General features: G+C 44.3%; 1 protein-coding gene across 4 annotated transcripts in view; it reads left to right on the top strand.

Moving 5' to 3' along the window:
- Positions 1-20,891, top strand: part of LOC310864845 (fibroblast growth factor 12-like) — a 118,354-nt gene that overhangs the window by 81,953 nt on the left and 15,510 nt on the right. For 3 of the 4 annotated variants that reach the window (XR_014569765.1, XR_014569766.1, XM_083773642.1), the window contains exons 2-3: positions 16,494-17,543; positions 19,219-19,329. Coding sequence is in view for 2 of the 4 variants with exons in the window: in XM_083773642.1 (XP_083629768.1) it covers positions 17,351-17,543; positions 19,219-19,329 (304 nt within the window). In the remaining 2 variants the exon portion in view is untranslated. The remainder of the gene's footprint in view (positions 1-16,493; positions 17,544-19,218; positions 19,330-20,891) is intronic. The other variant, XM_083773643.1, reaches the window with a different exon arrangement.

Below are 20,891 nucleotides of genomic sequence, written 5' to 3'. Positions count from 1 at the left end.
GCCTTCCTGAAGTGCGTGGCCCTGTTCCAGAGAGGACACAGACTGCCACTCAGGATCTGCCTACGTATGGCGGGACTGATGGCATCGGCCATCTCTCTGGTGCGGTTGGGCAGACTCCACATGAGACCCTTTCAGCGCTGGTTGAGGTCTCTACGGGTGCCCACCAGATTCCTCTCGCGGCGAGTGACAATCCCCGGGGAATGCACGCTCGCCCTGAGATGGTGGTCGGACAGACGGAACCTGACGGAGGGAGTCCCCCTTGGTCTACCGTTTGCCAGGAAGGTCGTCACTATGGACGCAAGCCTGAGTGGGTGGGGGGCCACCCACGAAGGCAGGTCGGCCAGAGGGATATGGGATGGAACCTTGAGGTCCGCCCACATCAATTATCTGGAACTCCTAGCGGTCTTCCTCGTGCTGCAAGCGTTCGAGCCGCTCATACGGGGTTGTCATGTCCTCGTCCGTACCGACAACACGACAACGATGTGCTACATCAACAGGCAGGGTGGACTGAGGTCCTTACGCCTGCACACGTTGGCATACAGGCTTTTGACTTGGTGCGACAGACGTCTTCTGTCACTGACAGCCTGCCACGTCCCGGGACTACTGAACGCGGGTGCAGACCTGTTGTCCAGAGGTCCCCTCCGTTACGGCAACTAGTCCCTACACCCGGGTGTAGTTGAACAGATCTGGGACAGGTTCGGGACACCGGTGGCAGACCTGTTCGCTATAGACGAGAACAAGAAGTGTCCACTCTTTTTCTCCCTGACAGGCTCACCAACGTTGGGACTGGACGCGATGGCACATCGGTGGCCTCGGGGCCTACTCTATGCCTTCCCTCCACTAGAGCTGATTCCCTTCACCTTAACCAGGGTGAGGGTTCAGGGCTCGAACGTGCTACTAGTGACTCCAGCCCGAGGATCCTGGAGACAGGACATATTTCCCCTCCTCTACGACCAGCCTTGGCAGCTCCCTCTGTGGAGGGATCTGCTTACCCAGGCGGGTCACGAGATATTCCATCCGCGCCCACAGGACTTAGACCTCTGGGTGTGGCCGGTGAGGGGTCGACTTTAATAGCCACAGGCTTGCCCCCTAGAGTCATTGAGACGATCTTGGGAGCCAGGGCCCCTTCGACTAGACAGCGGTACAACACGGCTTGGAACGTGTTTATGCGCTGGTGTGCGGCGAGGCCGGAAGGGGCCGTTCCTTTTCAGGCCTCGTGGTTCTTATCCTAACCTTCTTGCAAGAATTGTTCGATAGACACTTGGGGAACTCCTCAGTGAAACTCAACCTGGCGGCCATATCGGCCTACCATGTGGGTATGGACAACAGACCAATAAGTGAGAACTTATTGATTCGATGAGGGGTGTCAAGCGTGCTCGGCCGGTATCTAGATCCTTAGTTCCCTCCTGGGATCTGACCTTGGTGCTGCACGCTCTGTCGAGAGCCCCCTTCGAACCACTGAACACAGTGGGTTTGAAGTTTCTCTCACTTAAGACTGCCCTGCTGGTCGCCTTGACTACAGCGAAGCGATCTAGTGACATGCATGCGCTCTCGGTGAGTCCAAGCTGCATGAGATTTAGTGGGAACGATACCAGGGTTTCGCTCAGGCCGAACCTGTCGTTCCTGCCCAAGAACTTTCCTTCCGGATGTACTCCGGTAGACTTGGCAGCTTTCCACCCGCCCCCTTTCGCATCGGCGGAAGACGAGAGGCTGAACAGTCTCTGTCCGGTCAGGGCACTGAAACTGTATGAAGACAGGACTGCTGCCTTTAGGAAGGGCAATCAGTTGTTTGTCGCATGGGACCCTCAGAGAAGAGGGAATCCCATAACCAAGGTGAGATTTTCACAATGGGTTGTGGAAGCCATACAGTTGACATATGCCGAAAGTGGTACACAACCCCCGGAGGGTTTGCGGGCTCACTCTACGAGAGGCATGTCTGCATCCTGGGCTCTTGCGAAGGGAGTCTCACTTCAGGATGTGTGTACGGCGGCGAGTTGGTCGTCCCCTTTGACTTTCGCCACGTACTATAACTTGGACGTGGCATCTTTTGGAATTGCTCACTCCGTTCTGGGAGCTGCCGCTAGGTGATGGGACAGTTGGGAACAACGGTCACACACGCGCACTTCAGGAGATAGATCCTAGGGCATATAAGATGGGGAACCATCAGCCCGCGTCTGAGTGCTTAGACAGTTTTCACTGGCTGGCTCCTTAGATAGGTTCTTGTCTACTGGGCCTGTGGTCCAGATAGCCTCCTTGCCTTTCCTTCTCCCCACGGGCAGGGAACTGCTGGGGGAGGGATCCCGGGTCGGGCCTCCTTTTCAACTGGTGGTAGTGATACGGGGGGTTTATGTACACCCTTAGGCGATTCTTGAGCGAGATGAGCTTAGATAAACTCTGGGTTTCACTCTGGGTGACAGACAGTTTGCACGACCAATCAATATTGTTTCGTGAGTATATGGATTTATTCTGTGTTGGCACCATGGAAATGGCGCCACCCTTAGGCGATTCTCTCGCTCGATTTGCTTGAAACTGAGGTTACTAAAGTAACCCAGGGTTAGTATCTTCGATCTGGCACTTCTGAGTTAATCTCACTGACTGGTGGATCTGCGTCATGGGGTGGCATGACGTCGTGGCCTGACGTCACGCCACTGACCGTTTCCGTGACAACAATTGTCCCTAATGGAATTGGATATCCCATACAGGCAAAGGATAAAACCTCAATCTGTGATTTCTTCACCTGGTTTACAGTATGTATAGAATAGCAGAAACAATATTAGTCAAATATAAATGTATGTAAATATATTGTTTTGATTGTTTTGAGGAAACATCACTATAGGTTCATACTGTTTTGCAAATCCCATAATAGTATATAGGCTACACATCATTTTCAGCCATGAAATTGTATTTATTAATTTATACAGTATTCCATTTGATTCCTCGCCACACACACGTGTGTGGATGTGTGTGTTGTCACTGCTGTTGCCTCCTACTGACTCACCTGCCTGTGAGGAGCCCCAACCGGGAGGCCATAGAGCATTCGTCCTACTCCTCCCGTCCAACTCTCTCCCTAGCTGCTGCCAGGTGCCAAGTTTTCCCCAGCCTGTAGGAATACATGCAGTGATATTATCACCCTGCCCTGCCCGGCCCGTCTTCCCTCCCCGAAACACAAGTCAGTTGTGTTTTCTTGTTGACGCTCGGCGAAGCCGGATGCACCACAGTGGATTCTAACCCACAACCTCTGCGGTGGTGGGCAGGCACTTTACCACTATGCCTCTAGACTAGAGTACTGTGTGTCTGGGACTGTGTTGTACCACTATGCCTCTAGACTAGAGTACTGTGTGTCTGAGACTTTGTCGTACCACTATGCCTCTAGACTAGGCACTTTACCACTTATGCCTCTACTGTGTGTCTGGGACTGTGCCATGTGTCTTGTCTCCGATCAGCATCAGCCTGTTGTTTGGGGAAGTACAACACATGACGTATGGCCACCAGCTCTCTGTTCACCTGAAAGAGCATGGGTGTGCGAGGACAGAGTGAACAAGAGAGAGAGAGAGAGAGAGAGAAGCTAAATTCCAATACCCAAAATCTCGTCCACTCGCTCACTCCCACTCGCTCACTCGGGGTCATTCCAGCGTGACCCGGAAATGGTTAACGTTCCATTTGTTAAAGTGCTCCATCGAGGAGGAGAGTGGAGTCGAGTGGAGGAGCAGAGTGGGCTCTCCGAGACCGCATAGAGCGAGTGTATATCAGGTGCAGGCTCGGTGGGGTATTTTGTCTCCTCGCAGCGGATTTCCGCATCACGTGTACATGTTTTTTTTCCTTCTCCAGTGACATAAGTCCGCCTCCTCCACATGTGGCACAAAAACACTGCTTGAAACCCGATACTATGCACCCCCCCACCCCATCCACTAGCTGCCGGCCGGCTGACTGGCTGAAGTCGCTGACCCAACGGCCAACACACACATGCACGCACTGTTCAACTGTTTGTTGAAGAGACACATTTTCGCTGAATGAATAGAGCTTCAGAATGATAAAGTAGCCTATCTAGCCTACTTATGTGAAAGTGAAAGGACCACAACAAGCCACTGGCTTTATTGCGTTGTGTGATATAAGCATAATAAAAGTAGGATATATAAATTAGGCCGGCTATATTGTGCGCACCTCAAAAGCTATAGTTAATTTATCTCTGTGCATGCCTGAATATACAGACTGCTATGAATGACGGTGACAAAAATTTATTTATTTATATGTGGACTGAACTGAATATGTAAGTCAGAGAGACTATAACCTAATTCCTGTTATAGTGTCCGTTATTTGCAAAGACCGTGGAGGAGGACTGACTGTCGGAGGGGGGGGGGGGTGATTTATACGTGTGCGCATCCTGGCGCTTATTCACTATTTCAGGAATAAATAGCCTTGCCTTGCACATGTTACCAATACATACATATTGGCCTCGGACCCTCGGTTACATGTACAAAATGATGAATTGTCTATTCTGTAGACTGTATATACGGCTCTGTTCGGAGTTCCAGTGATCCAGCTGTGTGACACTGTATTGTTCCACCACTTTTGCTTTGGCAATGTTAACGTATGTTTTCCCATGCCAATAAAGCCCTTTGAATTGAATTGAATTGATACACGTCATTAGTGATCGCGGAATGTGCTCCTCCTCTCCTCCTCGCTGGGGGCGGAGCCGAGGAGCGAGTGGAGGACGCGAGGAGAGTGAGCGAGTGTGAAAGTTGCGGTATTGGAATTTAGCTAGAGAGAGAGAGAGAGAGAGAGAGAGAGAGAGAGAGTGGAGGGGCGGGGGGGGGGGTTGCTAATGGAACCTCATCAATAAAACACAACAACTCTTTAATCTTTACTGAAGTGTTGTGTAACACAACACAAACCTCCTGTGCCAGCATAACCACACTGTAAAACATAAATCAATCAATCAATCAATCAATCATTGAAGCAGCTGGTCATTCATGCCACAGCTTGTTAGTCCTGTAGTCCTACAGTGTGTTTCCATTGTGACCACAGTCACCACACACATATAGTAGATTCTCATACTGACATCTAGTGGTGAGAAGACAATCTACAGCCTGTAAAACGCTGAAGACCCCTGGATTAGGTAGACACATACTGTATTGTACTTGCATGGCTTTGTGGGAGTCGCTGATGGCTGTATGGATGACGTGTGTCACGTTCAATGTGTCTGAAGCATGGATGGAGTTCAACTTTGGTGAACTTTGACCAGGCGTCATCCAATCAGAGAGAAGTGCATCGTTGAATCATAAATGAACTTGAAAACAAATGATAAAATCAGCCTAGAGTGTCATGTACTGCTTTTGCCCATTAAGGCTACAGGACTACTGCATTTCTACAAATGCAGTAGTCCTGAACCTGGTAAGAGCAGGAATGGACCTGGTGAGACGTAGGAGGGGCCCGGACAGGAGTCAACCCACAGAGCCTAGTCCGGCCACACGCCAGTTCCTCTCACGCCCAGTTCCGGCAGAGTAGTTCCAGAGCATTGGATTGTGTGGCCCTGGTCTTTCCCTAATGGGACTGATCGAGGGTAGCTACTGGGACGTAAGTCGGGACTTGATCACCCCCGGCTGGGTCACCTAGTTGAGGGGTATGATGTTGCGAGACCCGAAACCCCGATGACCTTAGGATACATCACTGAGGATACGTCCCAGGTGCATCCATGCAATGTATACTATATATATATATATATATATATATTTTTTTAGGACCCCCAAAATGATATTTTGGACGCAGAACCCCCATCTGAAAATGCTTAGTGCCAGGGACCCCCAGAAGAAAAGATGTGTTAAAAAAATTTATCGTAAAAGCAGATGTACAAGCTTGCAGTGTGGCACAAAGTGACACACTGTGAGCTTGTAGATCGGCTATTTTGGAGAGCCACTGTTCTAAACCACTGTTCTAAATCCTAAGAGTTTTCTGAAATGTTGCTATAGCTAAAATAAAAAATGACACAGATGCTTTGCCGGTCTGCTGCATAGGCACAGAATTATGTGTATGAGAGGGTTAGTCGCAAGGCGACTGTAACGTCCCATCAGGTTACATGGCGACTTTCCAAATTTCTGTACTTTTACTTCTACTCCACTACTTCTCAGAGGCAAATTATTGTACTTTTACTCCACACAAAAATATTTGTTTACTAGTTTTAATTACTAATTTTAATTATTATTACAAAACACACTAACACACAACTTCAGCTCATATATATATATATATATATATATACACACGTGACGCATGCATGCATGCATGCGGTTGTACAGTTGTACACACCATCATCCAGGCACCAAGCTGGCCTATTTGAGTTTAAAAGCAGTTCAGATAATTGGCCACTAGATGGCACTGTGTGCTCTTTATCAGACGTCCTAACGTCCCAGGAAGACTTCAATATTTTAGACATCTGTGGTTAAGTATTAATAACAATACAGCTGTTATATAAATATATTATCAAGTAGCTTTTAGTGTGTGTGTGTGTGTGTGTGTGTGTGTGTGCGTGTACACGTATGTGTGCGTTTGTGCGTGCGTGAGAGGGTATGATGGATGAATGGATAGATTATCTTGTAGAGATGCATGCTCTCACACACACACACCTGAACACGCATGCAAGGACGCAATTAAGCACACACACACACGCACGCGCGCGCACACACACACACACACACACACACACACACACACACACACACCTAGTCGTTGGTGGACATTGATTCCCAATTTCCCAGGGTACTGCGATGTGATTCCTGTCCTGAAATGGAGCCAGGGACTGTCCCTTTGTCTACGTGTGTCGCACTCGTGTGTGTGTGTGTGTGTGTGTGTGTGTGTGTGTGTGTGTGTGTGTGCGTGCGCGTGCGCACACATGCGTGTGTGCATGCGTGTGCGTGTATTGGTGGTGTGTTTTCCCAATCAATAGTCAAAGTGCGTGATCAGAGGACACAGTAATGGCATACTTTCATGACACTGACAAAACTATACTGTAGCACAGTTTAAGATTCTACCTCCATGACACTGACAATACTACTGTAACACTGTTCAAGATGCTACCTCCAAGAGCTTCTATTGGCCACACACTCATACACGTATGTGCACACAGGCCTGTCACAACCATTACATAACCGCCTGATCGCAGTTATGTGAGAGATATAGTCTCAATTATTTGGTATAATTGTCATAATCGTTTGCCCCCTGAATGTGCCCCCTCAAGTGAAGTGTTATACCATGATAATGTAGGAGAACTATACAGCAGTGTGTCACATGGCATTGTGTGCAGTGAGCTCTCACAGAGATGGCCTGCAGCACTGGAGCGAGCTCATTAAAAACATCACACAGTTTACTCTTGTCTGAGACTGTGGATGAGGTGTTAATCGCATGATTATGTCGAGAATAGAGATGAGGTGTGGGACATTGTGGTAATGATTTTGCCTGTACTCCAGAATTTAGAAGGATTTCCGCTACAGTCTGACATGGTGGGAATATAATAAGGCTGATTTTGCCCATTCTAAACATTGCAAAGGCACTTCTTTCTGAGGTGATGAAAGTCACGCCAATCTCAAACCAGAGGTACATGCTATTGAAATCTCCCTAGCTCGTAGCGTCATTAAGAACCGAGTTGAAATGATTTAAAACTAAATGAGGGTCAAGAATAGAAGTATGGTATAAGCAAATGGCACTGAGATGCAAATCATGTACAAAAGCTCATTCAACGTAGTTCAAGTCTTTTCAATTATTTTTTAACTATATGGTTTGATGCTGAGATTTGTGTTGTCTAGTATCTCGGATACAGGCTATTGGACAGTGGTTGCTAAAAATCAACTGGAGAACACCACTAGATTGATATTCATGTAAGTAGGGATGTATAGCATAGGGAGACTCTTTCAGGAATAGACAGACAGACAGAGACGCACGCGCGCGCACACAGAGGAGTTAATATTGCGTGTGCTACAAACTGTGTGATTTAGAGGTAGATGATCATTAACATGTCATTTAAATAAACATTTAGTTCAGCTATATGTAAACATGAACTTCATACAGTAGGTACAAGCAGTGATATGCTGGTGGGACATGTTCCGCAGAGACTTGAGAGACCACGTTCCTGAGAGATAAGAATAGCACTTCATCTATATTGCATCAGCAGTTTCTCTTGACAATAATTATGTTGTCTGCTCTCTTTACTTTTTCATGTTTTTTAAAAGGTTTAGCCTCTTTTTTACCTGTCTATTGTTTTTAAATGTGAAGCACCATGAGTTGAGGAGAACGCTATTTTTCTCCCCTGTATGCCTGCCTATTAAATGTGTATTGTGGAAGTGACAATAAAAGGGATTGATTGATGAGAAGGTGTTATTAATAGGCCTTATGTCTAAATGGGTTAAGCAGCAAGGGGGAATGTAGGCTACAAGATTACAGAAGGCATGCATATACACACTACACAGTACATTAAATACACTTGTCTATGTGTACCTTTTGCAAGTAATATTGAGCTGCTGCTTGGGATGTCTTACAGGGGTGTTATAGACGGGTTTACGTAGATGGTGGGGGGGGGGGGGGGAGGGGGGGGTGTCACAGTCACAAGCTGTATTCACATTTCACAACAATAAATACCAAGCCGCAGCATGAAGTGGCATCTTGTTTCTATATTCAGATTGTCAGAACATCATAAAACAGCCTCTCATCACCTCGCGTCAACAGACTTTCCTTTCACGATGCATGGTGTGATCCGGTCTAGGCCACGGATACTGAAAACATAAATAAATAAAATAAAACACGGTGATTCCGGTTTTCCGGTGCCACTTTGTTTTGGCACCGAACCCCATTTAAATGCTGGATCGAGTATAACTACAAGGTCTCACCAGTCGATACGAGTTGGAATAGAAGATGGATATAACAAACTAAACTAAGCTAAACTACGCCATGTCGAGGTTTTTTTGGGGTAGGCCTTAAAATTATTATGCGTGATTATTATTATATTATTATTATGAGTTCTGATTCAGGCTTGGTGGTTCGGGCTGGATGGTTACAAACCAGTGACCCAACATGAAATATTACTGTACCGCTCCCGACTGGATCAAAAACCAGAAAATGGTATTGAATTGATCCCAGGCTACATCACATGCACTTGCTAGGCCGGGCCAACGGGCCATAGCAGCTAGACAGACAGGATCTGTACTACAGTATACCTGACGGTCAATAAAGAAATGATTCCACAGCCATTCATGTGTAATGTTAGATCAACATGAGCACTATAGGCTATAGCGTCCTTATAATCTGAAACGAACAGTCTGCTAGCGGATCAATGAATGGCATTGTTTTTATAATGAATGGCATTTTTATAGCGCTTTTCCAAGTGCTCAAAGCACTTTACAAATGCTTCATTCATTCATACATTGGGAGGTGAAGTGGCGAACAGTCGACGCCAGCGTCCTCGCTTCCCACATTCACACACCAACGGTGGCAAGCTCACACGGAGGCAATGTAGGGTTCAGTGTCTTGCCCGAGGACACTTCGACATGTGGACAGGAGGAGGAGCTGGGATTCGAACCGCCGACCCATGGATCATTGGACGACCTGCTCTACCTCCTGAGCCGCCCTCATCAAGAACAGATCAATAATAGAGCCCTGCTTGGGGTACCACGGTCAACTAAGTGTGTCATTGCTGTCAGGCAGAAACCTCCTATCTCCATATCTTAATTGTGTTTTTTTTTTTTGTAAATCAACGTCCTACTTGATCATACGGCGTTTAGAATATCCGCAAGCTCGAAATCGATCTTCTTGAAACGGTTTTGGACATATGAGGTTTCCATCCAAGACAAAGTCCCGGTCCCGGCGACTTTGATGGACACCCAGATGACTGAGCATATATAGGTTTTGAATGTGTTATGGATTACATACCACATAAATCTTTTTCATGTAGATTAGTGGGCCATATGGGACCAGACTGGAGTGGCTGCATGTGAAATGGCCTTTCTCGGAGTGGTGGCAAATGGCAAGGAGCTGTTTTTAAAGCAAAATATATATATTTTTAATAGCAACAAATAGCTGATGTGTATGTTTAAATTCCGGTTAAACTGATTTCCTATATTCAGCTATTAGTGTAGATTTTGTACTACACAAAGTTCCCATAGATTTTTTTTAATGCTACATAAATAAGATGTTGGTGACCCAAACCCCCTCAAGGTCCCCTGGGGGTCCCTGCACCCCCTTAATGAAAAACACTGGTCTATAACATCAGACCTAGAGATTACAGGTCACCCACCCCCTTCTCATTCGTGTGTGTGCATGTGTGCGTGAGTGTGTGCGTGCGTGCATGCGTGCGTGCATGTCAGGTAACGTGCTACAAATACATGATGGTAATTAATGTAACTGACCCGTTTTCCGACAGAGGCCTACATCAGTGTCCTTCTGCTTGATTGGCCGGCTGACAAGAGCGCACCGCACACATTCCTTTTTTTATGCCACGATTTTGTAACCCATTTTTCCACCCAGTGTCAATTATCTAATGTAATCCTTCCTCTGCCAACCTGGGGGGACAGCGGACTGACCTCATGCTTCCTTCTATGCATGAGGAGTCCAAGCTGCTTCTTTTGACCTGACGTAGTGCGTGGAAGGAACACGTTATTCCAACCAGTTCCTTTCCCCTCCATCAGGCGGGAGGTAGTTTAGAGACCAGGATTAGACGCCACCCATTCTTATGTTATCAATAATATCTACCTTCAAAGGTGATATTAATATAATTTGTATGTAAAGAAATTATTCAATATAAAATAATAGCTTTTAAAGAGGTAAAGTAAATCTGTAATTAAAGGAGAATTTCGGACTAGAAGGCTTTCTTACCTTTGCATAAGGAGAAGAGACTGGAGCAGCACGGACATTTAGAGCCTTTTATTTAAGTGCTGAGTATACAAAAAACTAACATTTCGACCTTGCGGTTGAGTCATTTCTTACCTTTATTTGTAGTTGTTAAGTCCCCACCAAAGAGGTCCAGGTGTTATTTTGTGCAAAAACACATTATTGGCTATTTCCCCTACCATAAGTCCTCAATGTGGCGTGGGTTTTAGTACTAATTTGCTTATTTCCATCGAAATAAGTAGTAAAGTGTACTGCTTGGGATACTAGTATTTACATTATGAAGAGAGGATACCAAAACAAAAGATTTTTGAGCGATGGAAATAAGCGTTTTGTTGCTCTCGATCCGATTCCGATCATTTGAAAATGATGTGATCGGTCCCGATTTCCGATCACGTGATCAGACCGGGACCGACAGATGATTTTATTATAGTATATAATGGGAAAATAGCATTTGAATAGGGCTTGTACAGTATATACAGATTAACATTGGTTGTTATCAACCCAGCACAAAGTTCTGAGAAGAGAATAAAGTCATTTGAAGTCGAAGTAAATCCTGTTGTTCTGATGTGAACAGCGTGGGAATATAATAGCACATGTTTCACATCATCCGGTGTACAGTACATTCCATACGCCCAACGCCTGGCTTCTGGTGTTAAAGCCCATCCTTTTTCTAGACAAAATATTCATATCACTCGCCCATAAAATAGTTCCATGTGATAGAGGGGTCGAAGTTGAACGAAAGTTGCGCTAATATTTTAGAAATAGATCAACAATACAAATTATGTTAGTTTTGTGAATTAATTAACTTTTGGCCCCAGTGCCCCCCACAAAATGACCGGAACTACTTAATATTGCCCAAAACCAGAGCAGTCACGGGACTCGGGCAATCAGTTGCAACCACTATATTAATGGCAAGTATTTCATACATTTCATACAAAAAATGCAAAGGCATCTCTCCCTGTCTCTCCAGCTCTTTAAAAAACAGAACAAACAGGTGGGTTGCCAATTTCACCCAATCAGGAGAGAGTACCTATATAATAAGCTTCAATTTTATAATGTCACAGTTCCAAATGTGTCTGCTCATATCTTATGTGTCCTCACTTCCAAGTTTTATCCTGATTGGATAAAAGTTGTATGCCGACCATTGAAATCGGCCAAGTCGATTATTTATTTATTTAGCGCTCTGTGGCTACCCAACTGGGTTTCCATCAACCATTTTGGATTTTTGCACATAATTTCTTGAATGGAAACACTAATTAAACACTTATTAAATATTCATATATCATTTACCCATTCACTATATTACGTTAGAGAACCTCTGGTAATGAGTCTGGAGAGAAGTTGACGGCCCCTCTTTCTGAGGCGCAGCCCTGTCATGCATCCATGGTGAGTTTAAGTAGTTGTGTCATCATGTTTGATATCCTCAACACCACTCCACTTAATTGGCTGACATGGGAACAGTGTTCTAGGATAGTTGTTACCATAGTTACCGCTGAACCAGCACTGCAGCACACCGGCGTTGCCATGGTGACAAGGGACCAGTGCCGAGAGGGTCAGCCTGGTTACGGTAAAGGAAATTACTTTCACTATACGGGTCTTGGACTCTGGGTCTTTGTTTGACTCTGGGTCTTTGTTTTGGTTTAAATTTAAGAGAGAACAGTGTGATATTGAAACAACTCCGTTTTATTGTAATAAGTGAATTATTGTAAAATAAACTATACTGTATACACACACTGACACTGCTCATTTAGATCGGAACCATCTGGAACACCTGTGGGTCACCGGACCCCACTTTGAAAACCATTCTTCCATGACACTTGTTGAGGTTATCTGATGGCCTGGGGAGAATCGTTGCACGCTTTGCTACACAATATCAAAGATCTTTTATATACGAGATAGTCGATCCCGTTTGGATTAGAGGCGAAATGGTACACACATCCTACACAATTGTCTCCTAAGTAGGCGTGGTTTGCTTATCTCCCGACATGATTTTTATTATTACAGGCCAGCCTACTGCTGCACAAAGTTTTGGCATTGTGACATACAGTATAGTCAGTTAAACTTGTCTTTATACAGTATAGAGAGTATGCACATGCATGCTTTTCCCATCAGGACACGCCCCCCTCATCTAGACTGAGGCTTCATCCACACCTACATAAACGTAGCGTTTTCGTTTTCGTTTTCATTTTCGTTTTTTTAAATCTCTCTGTCCATACGACACGTTTTTTTAAATCTCTCTGTCCATATGACCAATGGCAAGACCCATGCAAAACTCCGTTTACATTGTCCACACAGGGAACACACAGGCGGAGTTTAAAAAAAATACACTGTGGCAGGAGTTTTCCAAAAGATGCGTTTATATGGACCAAAAACGCGTTTGCGTGTGGGCGACCCCCCCAAAACGCATATAAAAACCTACGTTTATCCGTTTACCCGGATACGTGTGGACAAGGCCTGAGTGGCAAAACATTGAGCAGCATGGAGTGTTGGAAATCACTCAACCGTCATGTGTACCACCTGTTTCTAAATGTCACATAATGCAGGAGGCAGCAAAATGTTGTGTTATTGAAAACAAGCACTTCCAAACTCTGACACAAATAATCAAATGCAGGGCATTTCTTGACAGAAAGTAGCTCATAACGTTTCTATGGTGGATTTTTATGAAACAAAAACTTGCAGATAGAAAGGATAATTCAAGCTTTTCGTACAGCTGCAATGTTAGTGAGTTTAACATTGTTTAATGCAATCAGACAGGACTTTTCTGTTTGGATGAATGGGCTAGTTGTCAAGGTCAGAAAGTATTTTTGTCACTCAGTGGGCGTTCCCGCATAAATTCTAGGTACAATGAGGTCACACGCATACCCTTTTTTACCCATACCGGTAAAAGCATTTATTTGTTCACAGGTGTTGTGTATGACCTCTGATTGTGAATGAGAATGGCAACAAAATGGCAAAATGTCATGATTGTTCCCAAATCAGCCCCCATCAACCAATACATTTATGGAAAATTATATTATTGAGCATTGGAACACACATTTTAGTTAATTTGTATATGTCCATTAATTCATTTCACGTTATATTCACATCACATCTCAGTTTATCAGAACATCTTATGGGACAGAGACTTCTATGTGACTTCCATCAGACTGCAGATGGGCACTATCTTCCCAAATCTCGCAAGAGTGTGTTACTGGGATAAAGAAAGGTTGATAACAAAGTTGATTTTCTCCTGATTTGTCTTGCTAAAAAAAGCCATTTTAGTATGAACATCTTGAAAATATTGGGTGCCTTGTGATGATTGGGTCCAATGTTTAGTTCAGTGACCATGGAGCTAAAAAATGGTTCAGAAGCTGTGTTCACGTTCACTCTCCCATTAGAGTGAATAGACTGCAACCTGCTCCCCGTCTCCTAAAAAGGTGTGTGCCCACTTCACGCAAATACAGGAAGAAAACCGGAGATCACGTGTCTTGCTATTTTCGTCTTGGACGATATTGTGTGCTGTTTTTACAAATTCACCTTATTCGTCCAGGAGCCCTAGATATATCGAGGAGTTTCTTCTTTACCAATGTTGCCATGTCTGCTTATAATAAGCGACTTTGGGGCATATTTTTAAAGTATATATAATTTTTCTTATTTGGGCTTTCTTCCTAATGTTTTTAAACCGGTGGCACAATGAAAGGTTCACTATCACCCGGAACCATCATTCCTGAATCAAACCATCCACAGATTGTGAGAAAGTTAGTGGATCAGGATCTTCAGGACATCCGGTCCTTGTCCACTATGTTAAATGTTTCTTCAGGACATCCGGTTCTTGTCCACTGTGTCAAATGCCTTTGAGAGGTCTGTGAAGGCTATGAATAAGTCCTCGTGCTTCTCTTGGCAATTCAGAATCCACATCGTGACTATGGTATTCCCGTTTGGCTAATGTTAGTTTTTTAGCCTCTGGAGTATAACTTTGGCTGGGACAGTGGGACCCTACCAGCAATAGCCAATACAACGAGACACCACCTCTACTGTTGGGAGCAGAGGGATTTGGGAGCTTTGTTTCTCTAGTCTAAATGATCACAATGTTTCTTTCCACTGTTGCCTAGTGTGAAAATGACAGATGTACAAGCTCAGAATGTGCCTCGTTGTGTTGCGTCGTGAGCTTATGGAACACCTGTTTTTTGGCGAAGATACAGTTTTTGGTGTGTGAAGTATATGGGGTTTAAGACATTTATTGTTGTAAAAGGAGAACAGAGACATCTGTCAGAGACACTCACACACACACACACACACACACACACACACACACACAATTGGAAACTGGTGCAGAGGGGGATCACTGGATCAGTGAGTGAATCATCCCGGCTCCGCAGCAGTGTATCATGGGAAAACACTGGCTCGGTGTCAAATATTACATATATGTAAGGAGAGAGAGAGAGAGAGAGAGAGAGAGAGAGAAAGTAGAAGTGTATTGGGAGGAAGAAGATAAAGGCCCATGAAGGCCGTGGAACTGCAAGTATGCGATCTATGAGCTCGCAATGCATCACCATTGCAACGCATTGTGTGAGCTTATAGATATTGGCTATTCACAGGTCGCAAAGGATCATAAATAAATTAGGCATAACTCCCTCTAGCTCCCTAGCTCAACAAAAAAAAGAGCACAAATACTTGATTATTCACACAAGGACATGGTATTCCAAACACAGACAGACTGTATTATTTAAAACCAAACAAGTTGAATGTTAACAGATGTGTTATGTGTTGATGTGGACTCTGGATGCTGCAGTATGGCTAATGAATGGATGGTTTCGTTAGAAGCCACAGTTACTGTAACTCCTTCATGTACGATTCAACCTGAACTGGGAGAGACAGGCAGGGTCCATGGATGGATGACACACACCAGAGTATTTTAGGAAGCACTGTCTTCAATCTCTCTCTCTCTCTCTCTCTCTCTCTCTCTCTCTCTCTCTCTCTCTCTCTCTCTCTCACTTGCTCACTCTCTCTCACTTGCTCACTCTCTCTCTCTCTCTCTCTCTCTCTCTCTCTCTCTCTCTCTCTCTCTCTCTCTCTCTCTCTCTCTCTCTCTCTCTCTCTGATGTTGCTGCCAAAGACCCTCCTTCCACTTGCTCTGCATTCTCCTCTATCTCCATCTCTCTCTCTCTCTCTCTCTCTCTCTCTCTCTCTCTCTCTCTCTCTCTCTCTCTCTCTCTCTCTCTCTCTCTCTCTCTCCCCCCTCTCTCTCTCTCTCTCTCTCCCTCCTTGTGTGTGTTGCTCCTCAGCATAGCTGACGGACCGAGGTACAGAACAGAAGAAGAGAGTAGAGGAGTAATGCCAGCTCTACGGGGACGGGACCTCGTCTTCTTTCCTCTCTAATTATCTCTTTCTTTTCTTTTCTTTTTTTTTTACTTTACTTTTTACTCTGGTGTATTGTCACTGTGAGTCTGGCTGGCGCTCATGCACCGAGAGCTTACAAGGACGCGTGCGTCGTCCTCTCGCCCATTCCTGCTTTGCGAGAAATGTAGGAAAGCAAAGATGCTGACAATTTTCCAACCGCGTTTTTCTCGTGGCTCACGTGATGGTGGTCAACGCTGTTGAGTGGTGCTGGGGACCCTGAAGATCCAGTCTGACGGGAACCCAAGGGTTTGCTTGAGTTGACACAGGACTGTTTCCAGCAGAGAGACCTCTCGCACATGGATCTGACCCAATGAGCAGCTTCATTTAATCACATGACATGGGATTTACCCAGGTACTCTTCCTGCCATTTATGTCATTGCCAACTGTAGACATGTGCAATAAGTAACGAATGAACATAGTTATAAGATACATTTATAGTTTCAAGAGAATCACTATTCGGAGAAAGAAAAGAAAAAGATAAAATGATTGCGGACACAGCTCTGTTCATGTTTTTTGGGAATTATTAGGGACAGAAGAATCCATCAAATATATTATAATTCTTTCAGAAGTTTCAGGTATTTTGGGGATGCTTTTCATCCGTTTTGGAATTCAACTCAAGTTCATTCATCCACTCAGATCCAGCTGTAACTCTGGTGTCAATAAGTCAATAACAACAACACCTTTCTACAAACTGTGATTCAAAGACCACAGGATTTCACTTCAACCACACCAGAGGTCTGTCATGTGAACTTGTGGATACTTCAGGACACTTCAGACCTTCAGTAATAATATGAAACTGTCGCCTTATCCATGTGAAGACTCATCAGGTGACACACATTCAGCATAACCAGCCAACCAGGGACGCGAAATTGTGACAAATGATTTGGAACGAGACGGCATTTGTTTGGACAATGCGTGGAGGCGTTCAGCTCTAGCAAAGATTCACTGCAGCCGCTCTTGAGAAACCACCAACATCCGACGCCTGGTGGATCCATCCACCAGGTCATGAATACAAGCCAATCCCTTTGGAGTTGAGTCAAACCCACGTCGATTGATTGGGTGTTTTTTTTTGTTCCTTCGCGAGGAGGAGGAGGAGGGGGCGATGGCGGCGGCCCTCGCCAGCTCTCTGATTCGTCAGAGGCGGCAGGCGCGGGAAGCCAACAACGAGAAGCCGCCGACCACCAAGCGGAAGTCGAGTCCCACCAAGAGCCCAGGGTCACTGTGTCACCTGTTCAGTGTCTTCTCTAAGGTCCGCTTCTGCAGCGGCAAGAAGAGGCCGGTGAGACGAAAACCAGGTCTGTAGTGTGGCCTTTACTAGCCTCGCATAGTTACTAATATCACTGCGTGGATATTAGTCTCGTCGCTCTAGGACGGGTGTTACATTTTTTTTTTTTTTTTTGCAATGTCCTTTTACATTTGAACATTTGGAAACAGCCTTAAATGGTGCAGAGAAAGCAGGTAGGCATGTAGCTCTGGTCCACAGCCTTACTCATGGAGTAATTAAAGTACTCAATTGTTTTACTTAAGTGAAAGTATCAATGCTGCAATGTAGAACCACTCCGTTACAAGTAAAAGTCTGGAATTCAAAATGTACTTGAGTTAAAGTACAAAAGTGTTATACTCAAAGTACCAACTCACTATGCAGAATGTCCCTCATCAAGTTTTCAAATGTATAATAATACTTTGAAATGCGCATTGCAACGTATTGTGAGCTTGTAGATCGTCTATTTTTAAATGCGCCGAAATGTATATAGTGTTTAATGTATGTTTTGTAATGATAATCAAAATCTACAAAGAAACTAGTAACTGACGTTTTCAAATAATTGTAGTGGAGTAAAAGTACAATATTTGCCTGTAAAATGTAGTGGAGTAGAAGTAAAAGTATTGGAAATTAGAATACCTCAAGTAAAGTACAAATACCTTTTTTTTTACTTAAGTACAGTACTTAAGTTAATGTACTTAGTTAATTTACACCACTGGTGTTAACCTTGGCTATTGAATGTGTTGACAATAGCAGACATACAAGCTCACGTCACTTTGTGCAAAAAGAAAATGAAGTATATCTTTGAAAGTGAAAGAGGTGAAAGTAATATATAATGAATTGCATTTTTAAAGCGCTTTTCCAAGTGCTCAAAGCGCTTTACAATGGTTCATTCATTCATACACACACCAATGGTGGCGAGCTCACACGGAGGCAATGTAGGGTTCAGTGTCTTGCCCAAGGACACTTCGACATGTGGACAGGAGGAGCCGGGACTCGAACCGCCGACCCAGTCTGTCTGTCTGTCTGTCTGTCTGTCTGTCTGTCTGTCTGTCTGTCTGTCTGTCTGTCTGTCTGTCTGTGTAAGTAGCACAGTGTGCTGTTCTACATTAGTCTTGCTGTATTTCTGTCATTTTTCTCTGTTCCTCTGCCCCACATTCTACCTCCTCCTCCTTCTCCTCCTGATACTCCTAGTCATCATCCTCTACTGTACATACATCTTGTGTTTACATTGATGTGAAGCACCTCCACCAGGCTCAGCCTAATCCACATGTTATATACAGCTGCTTTTAGAGACCTGAATGAAAATGAACACATTTTGATATCCCTCCAGGTTTCATGTTGTATTGTTGTAATTATGTTCTAAAACACTTTGTACTTGCTGTGCGTGTGTGTGTGTGTGTGTGTGTGTGTGTGTGTGTGTGTGTACTATGTGCACATGCATGCATGCGTACGTGAGTTTTGTCTCTGCACGTTCGTCTAAAGGACTGAGATCTGACTGTAGCCTGTGACTAGCTGTGTGTGTATGGAATGAAGAGTTGTTGTGTGATTGTGCATGTGTGTGCGCGTGCGCGCTCGCGCGCGCGCGCGTGTGTGTGTGTGTGTGTGTGTGTGTGTGTGTGCGCATTTGCGACGTGCGTGTGCGTGCAGGTGTGTTTGTGTGTGCGAGCAACAGTGTGTTCACAACCATGTGTTTTGTGTTTCCACAGAGCCCGAGTTGAAAGGCATCGTAACTCGCCTGTTCAGCGAACAAGGATTCTACTTGCAGATGACACCTAATGGAGCAGTTGGAGGCAACAAGGACGAGAACAGCGACTACAGTCAGTCACACACACACACACACACACACACACACACACACACACACACAGGAGGTGTTGGGTTTTAAAATAACTCTGTCAGCGCTCATCGTCATCAGTATATATTTACATATATTTTACATTCAGCTTCAACTCTGAACAGATTTTGTAGGCCTATTTAAATAATTATGATTGAATTAAACCCTTTTAACAATGTGTTGACTGAGGCAGGATTTAGATTTATGTATTATATGCAGTCTAAAATCTATATTTAAAGTCCATGCTGTAGCCTACTGTTCCATTCTGCTGTCTTAGGGTTGCCACAATTACAACATTTAAGCTGACAATTAATTGTCATATGATATAACTAATTGTGATTAACGATTTAATAGTGTTTTAGGCATTGAACATTGGAACCAACGCATTCCATTTGCGCTACCCCTTCCAGTCGTTATCCCAAGGCTTCCAGTCACCGATTGACTGGAACTGAACCCCCTTTGCCAGGACAGATATGACAAATTATTTAAATAGAAGTTAAAGAACTTAAAGCAATTACTCATTGGTGTTTTGCAAAAAAACACTAATTGGGCTAAAAACGGCCATGCCCACTTGCCCAATTGTGCTGACATCATCACATTTGTGATGACTTCAATGGCCGTTTTTAGCCCAATGAGTGTTTTTTTGCAAAACTAATGCTTGGAATGGATTGAAATCATGATGAAATTTTTAATATTTGCCTTCTATAGGTTGTTAATGGTATGGTCACATTATATTATGCCAATTACGAAAATTGCTCAACATATGCAAGTTAGCATCCAGCAGTTATACATGCTGGGGACCCATACTAAACCTTTCTAACATAAAACGTTCACATTCTGGCTACTAGACTATAAGAAGATCAAGGCCGGAAAGAAGAAAGTGCTTTTACCACAAAAAGTACAATTACAATACAAACAGTTTTTCAGATATTTACAAGCTTGTTTCACAAATGGCACAACCATAGGGTCTCTCTTAGCTTATGTATACAGTAGCCTACAGCCGTACAACCAACCCCTAAAGCTCAAACCACACCAGTTGCAACTCCTTGCAACAAAACCGTTTTAAGGTCAACCCAACCACACCAATGCAACTCCTTGCATGGGCTTTAAACTCCTGCAAGAGCCGTGCCATGAAAACAAAAGAACAATCAGACCTTTCCAGTGGTTGCAGCTTCCCCCACAGGGGAGAGGGCTTTAACTATTAAAGACAAGCTAAATTTATACTCTGCCATACAGTGGTGTATACAGTGGTGTACAACAACATCACATGCTCAAAATAAAAGATCTACAAGCTCACAAAGCCATGTCTAAAATGAGTGCGTATCCTCGGTTGATATAAAGTAATGAACTTGAACTGAAGAAAGTTGACAACATGACTAAAACTTGTGTTTTTGCACCTCGCAGGAAGCTTTCATCTGTTTGTTTTCTCTTTCCAAAATATTGTTTTTTATTTTGATTTGTGCTAAGCAGCAAGCTTAGCACAAATCGGCTTCTCCTAATTCAGTAGGAGTTATTTATTTGATCTCGCTGGCAGATTCACTCCCA

Source organism: Protomyctophum parallelum (genome assembly GCF_964188405.1).
Source record: "Protomyctophum parallelum genome assembly, chromosome: 9".
NCBI classification, from domain to species: Eukaryota; Metazoa; Chordata; class Actinopteri; order Myctophiformes; family Myctophidae; genus Protomyctophum; species Protomyctophum parallelum.
The sequence above is the reverse complement of the archived record's forward strand: the minus strand, read 5'-3'. Positions and strand labels throughout refer to the sequence as shown.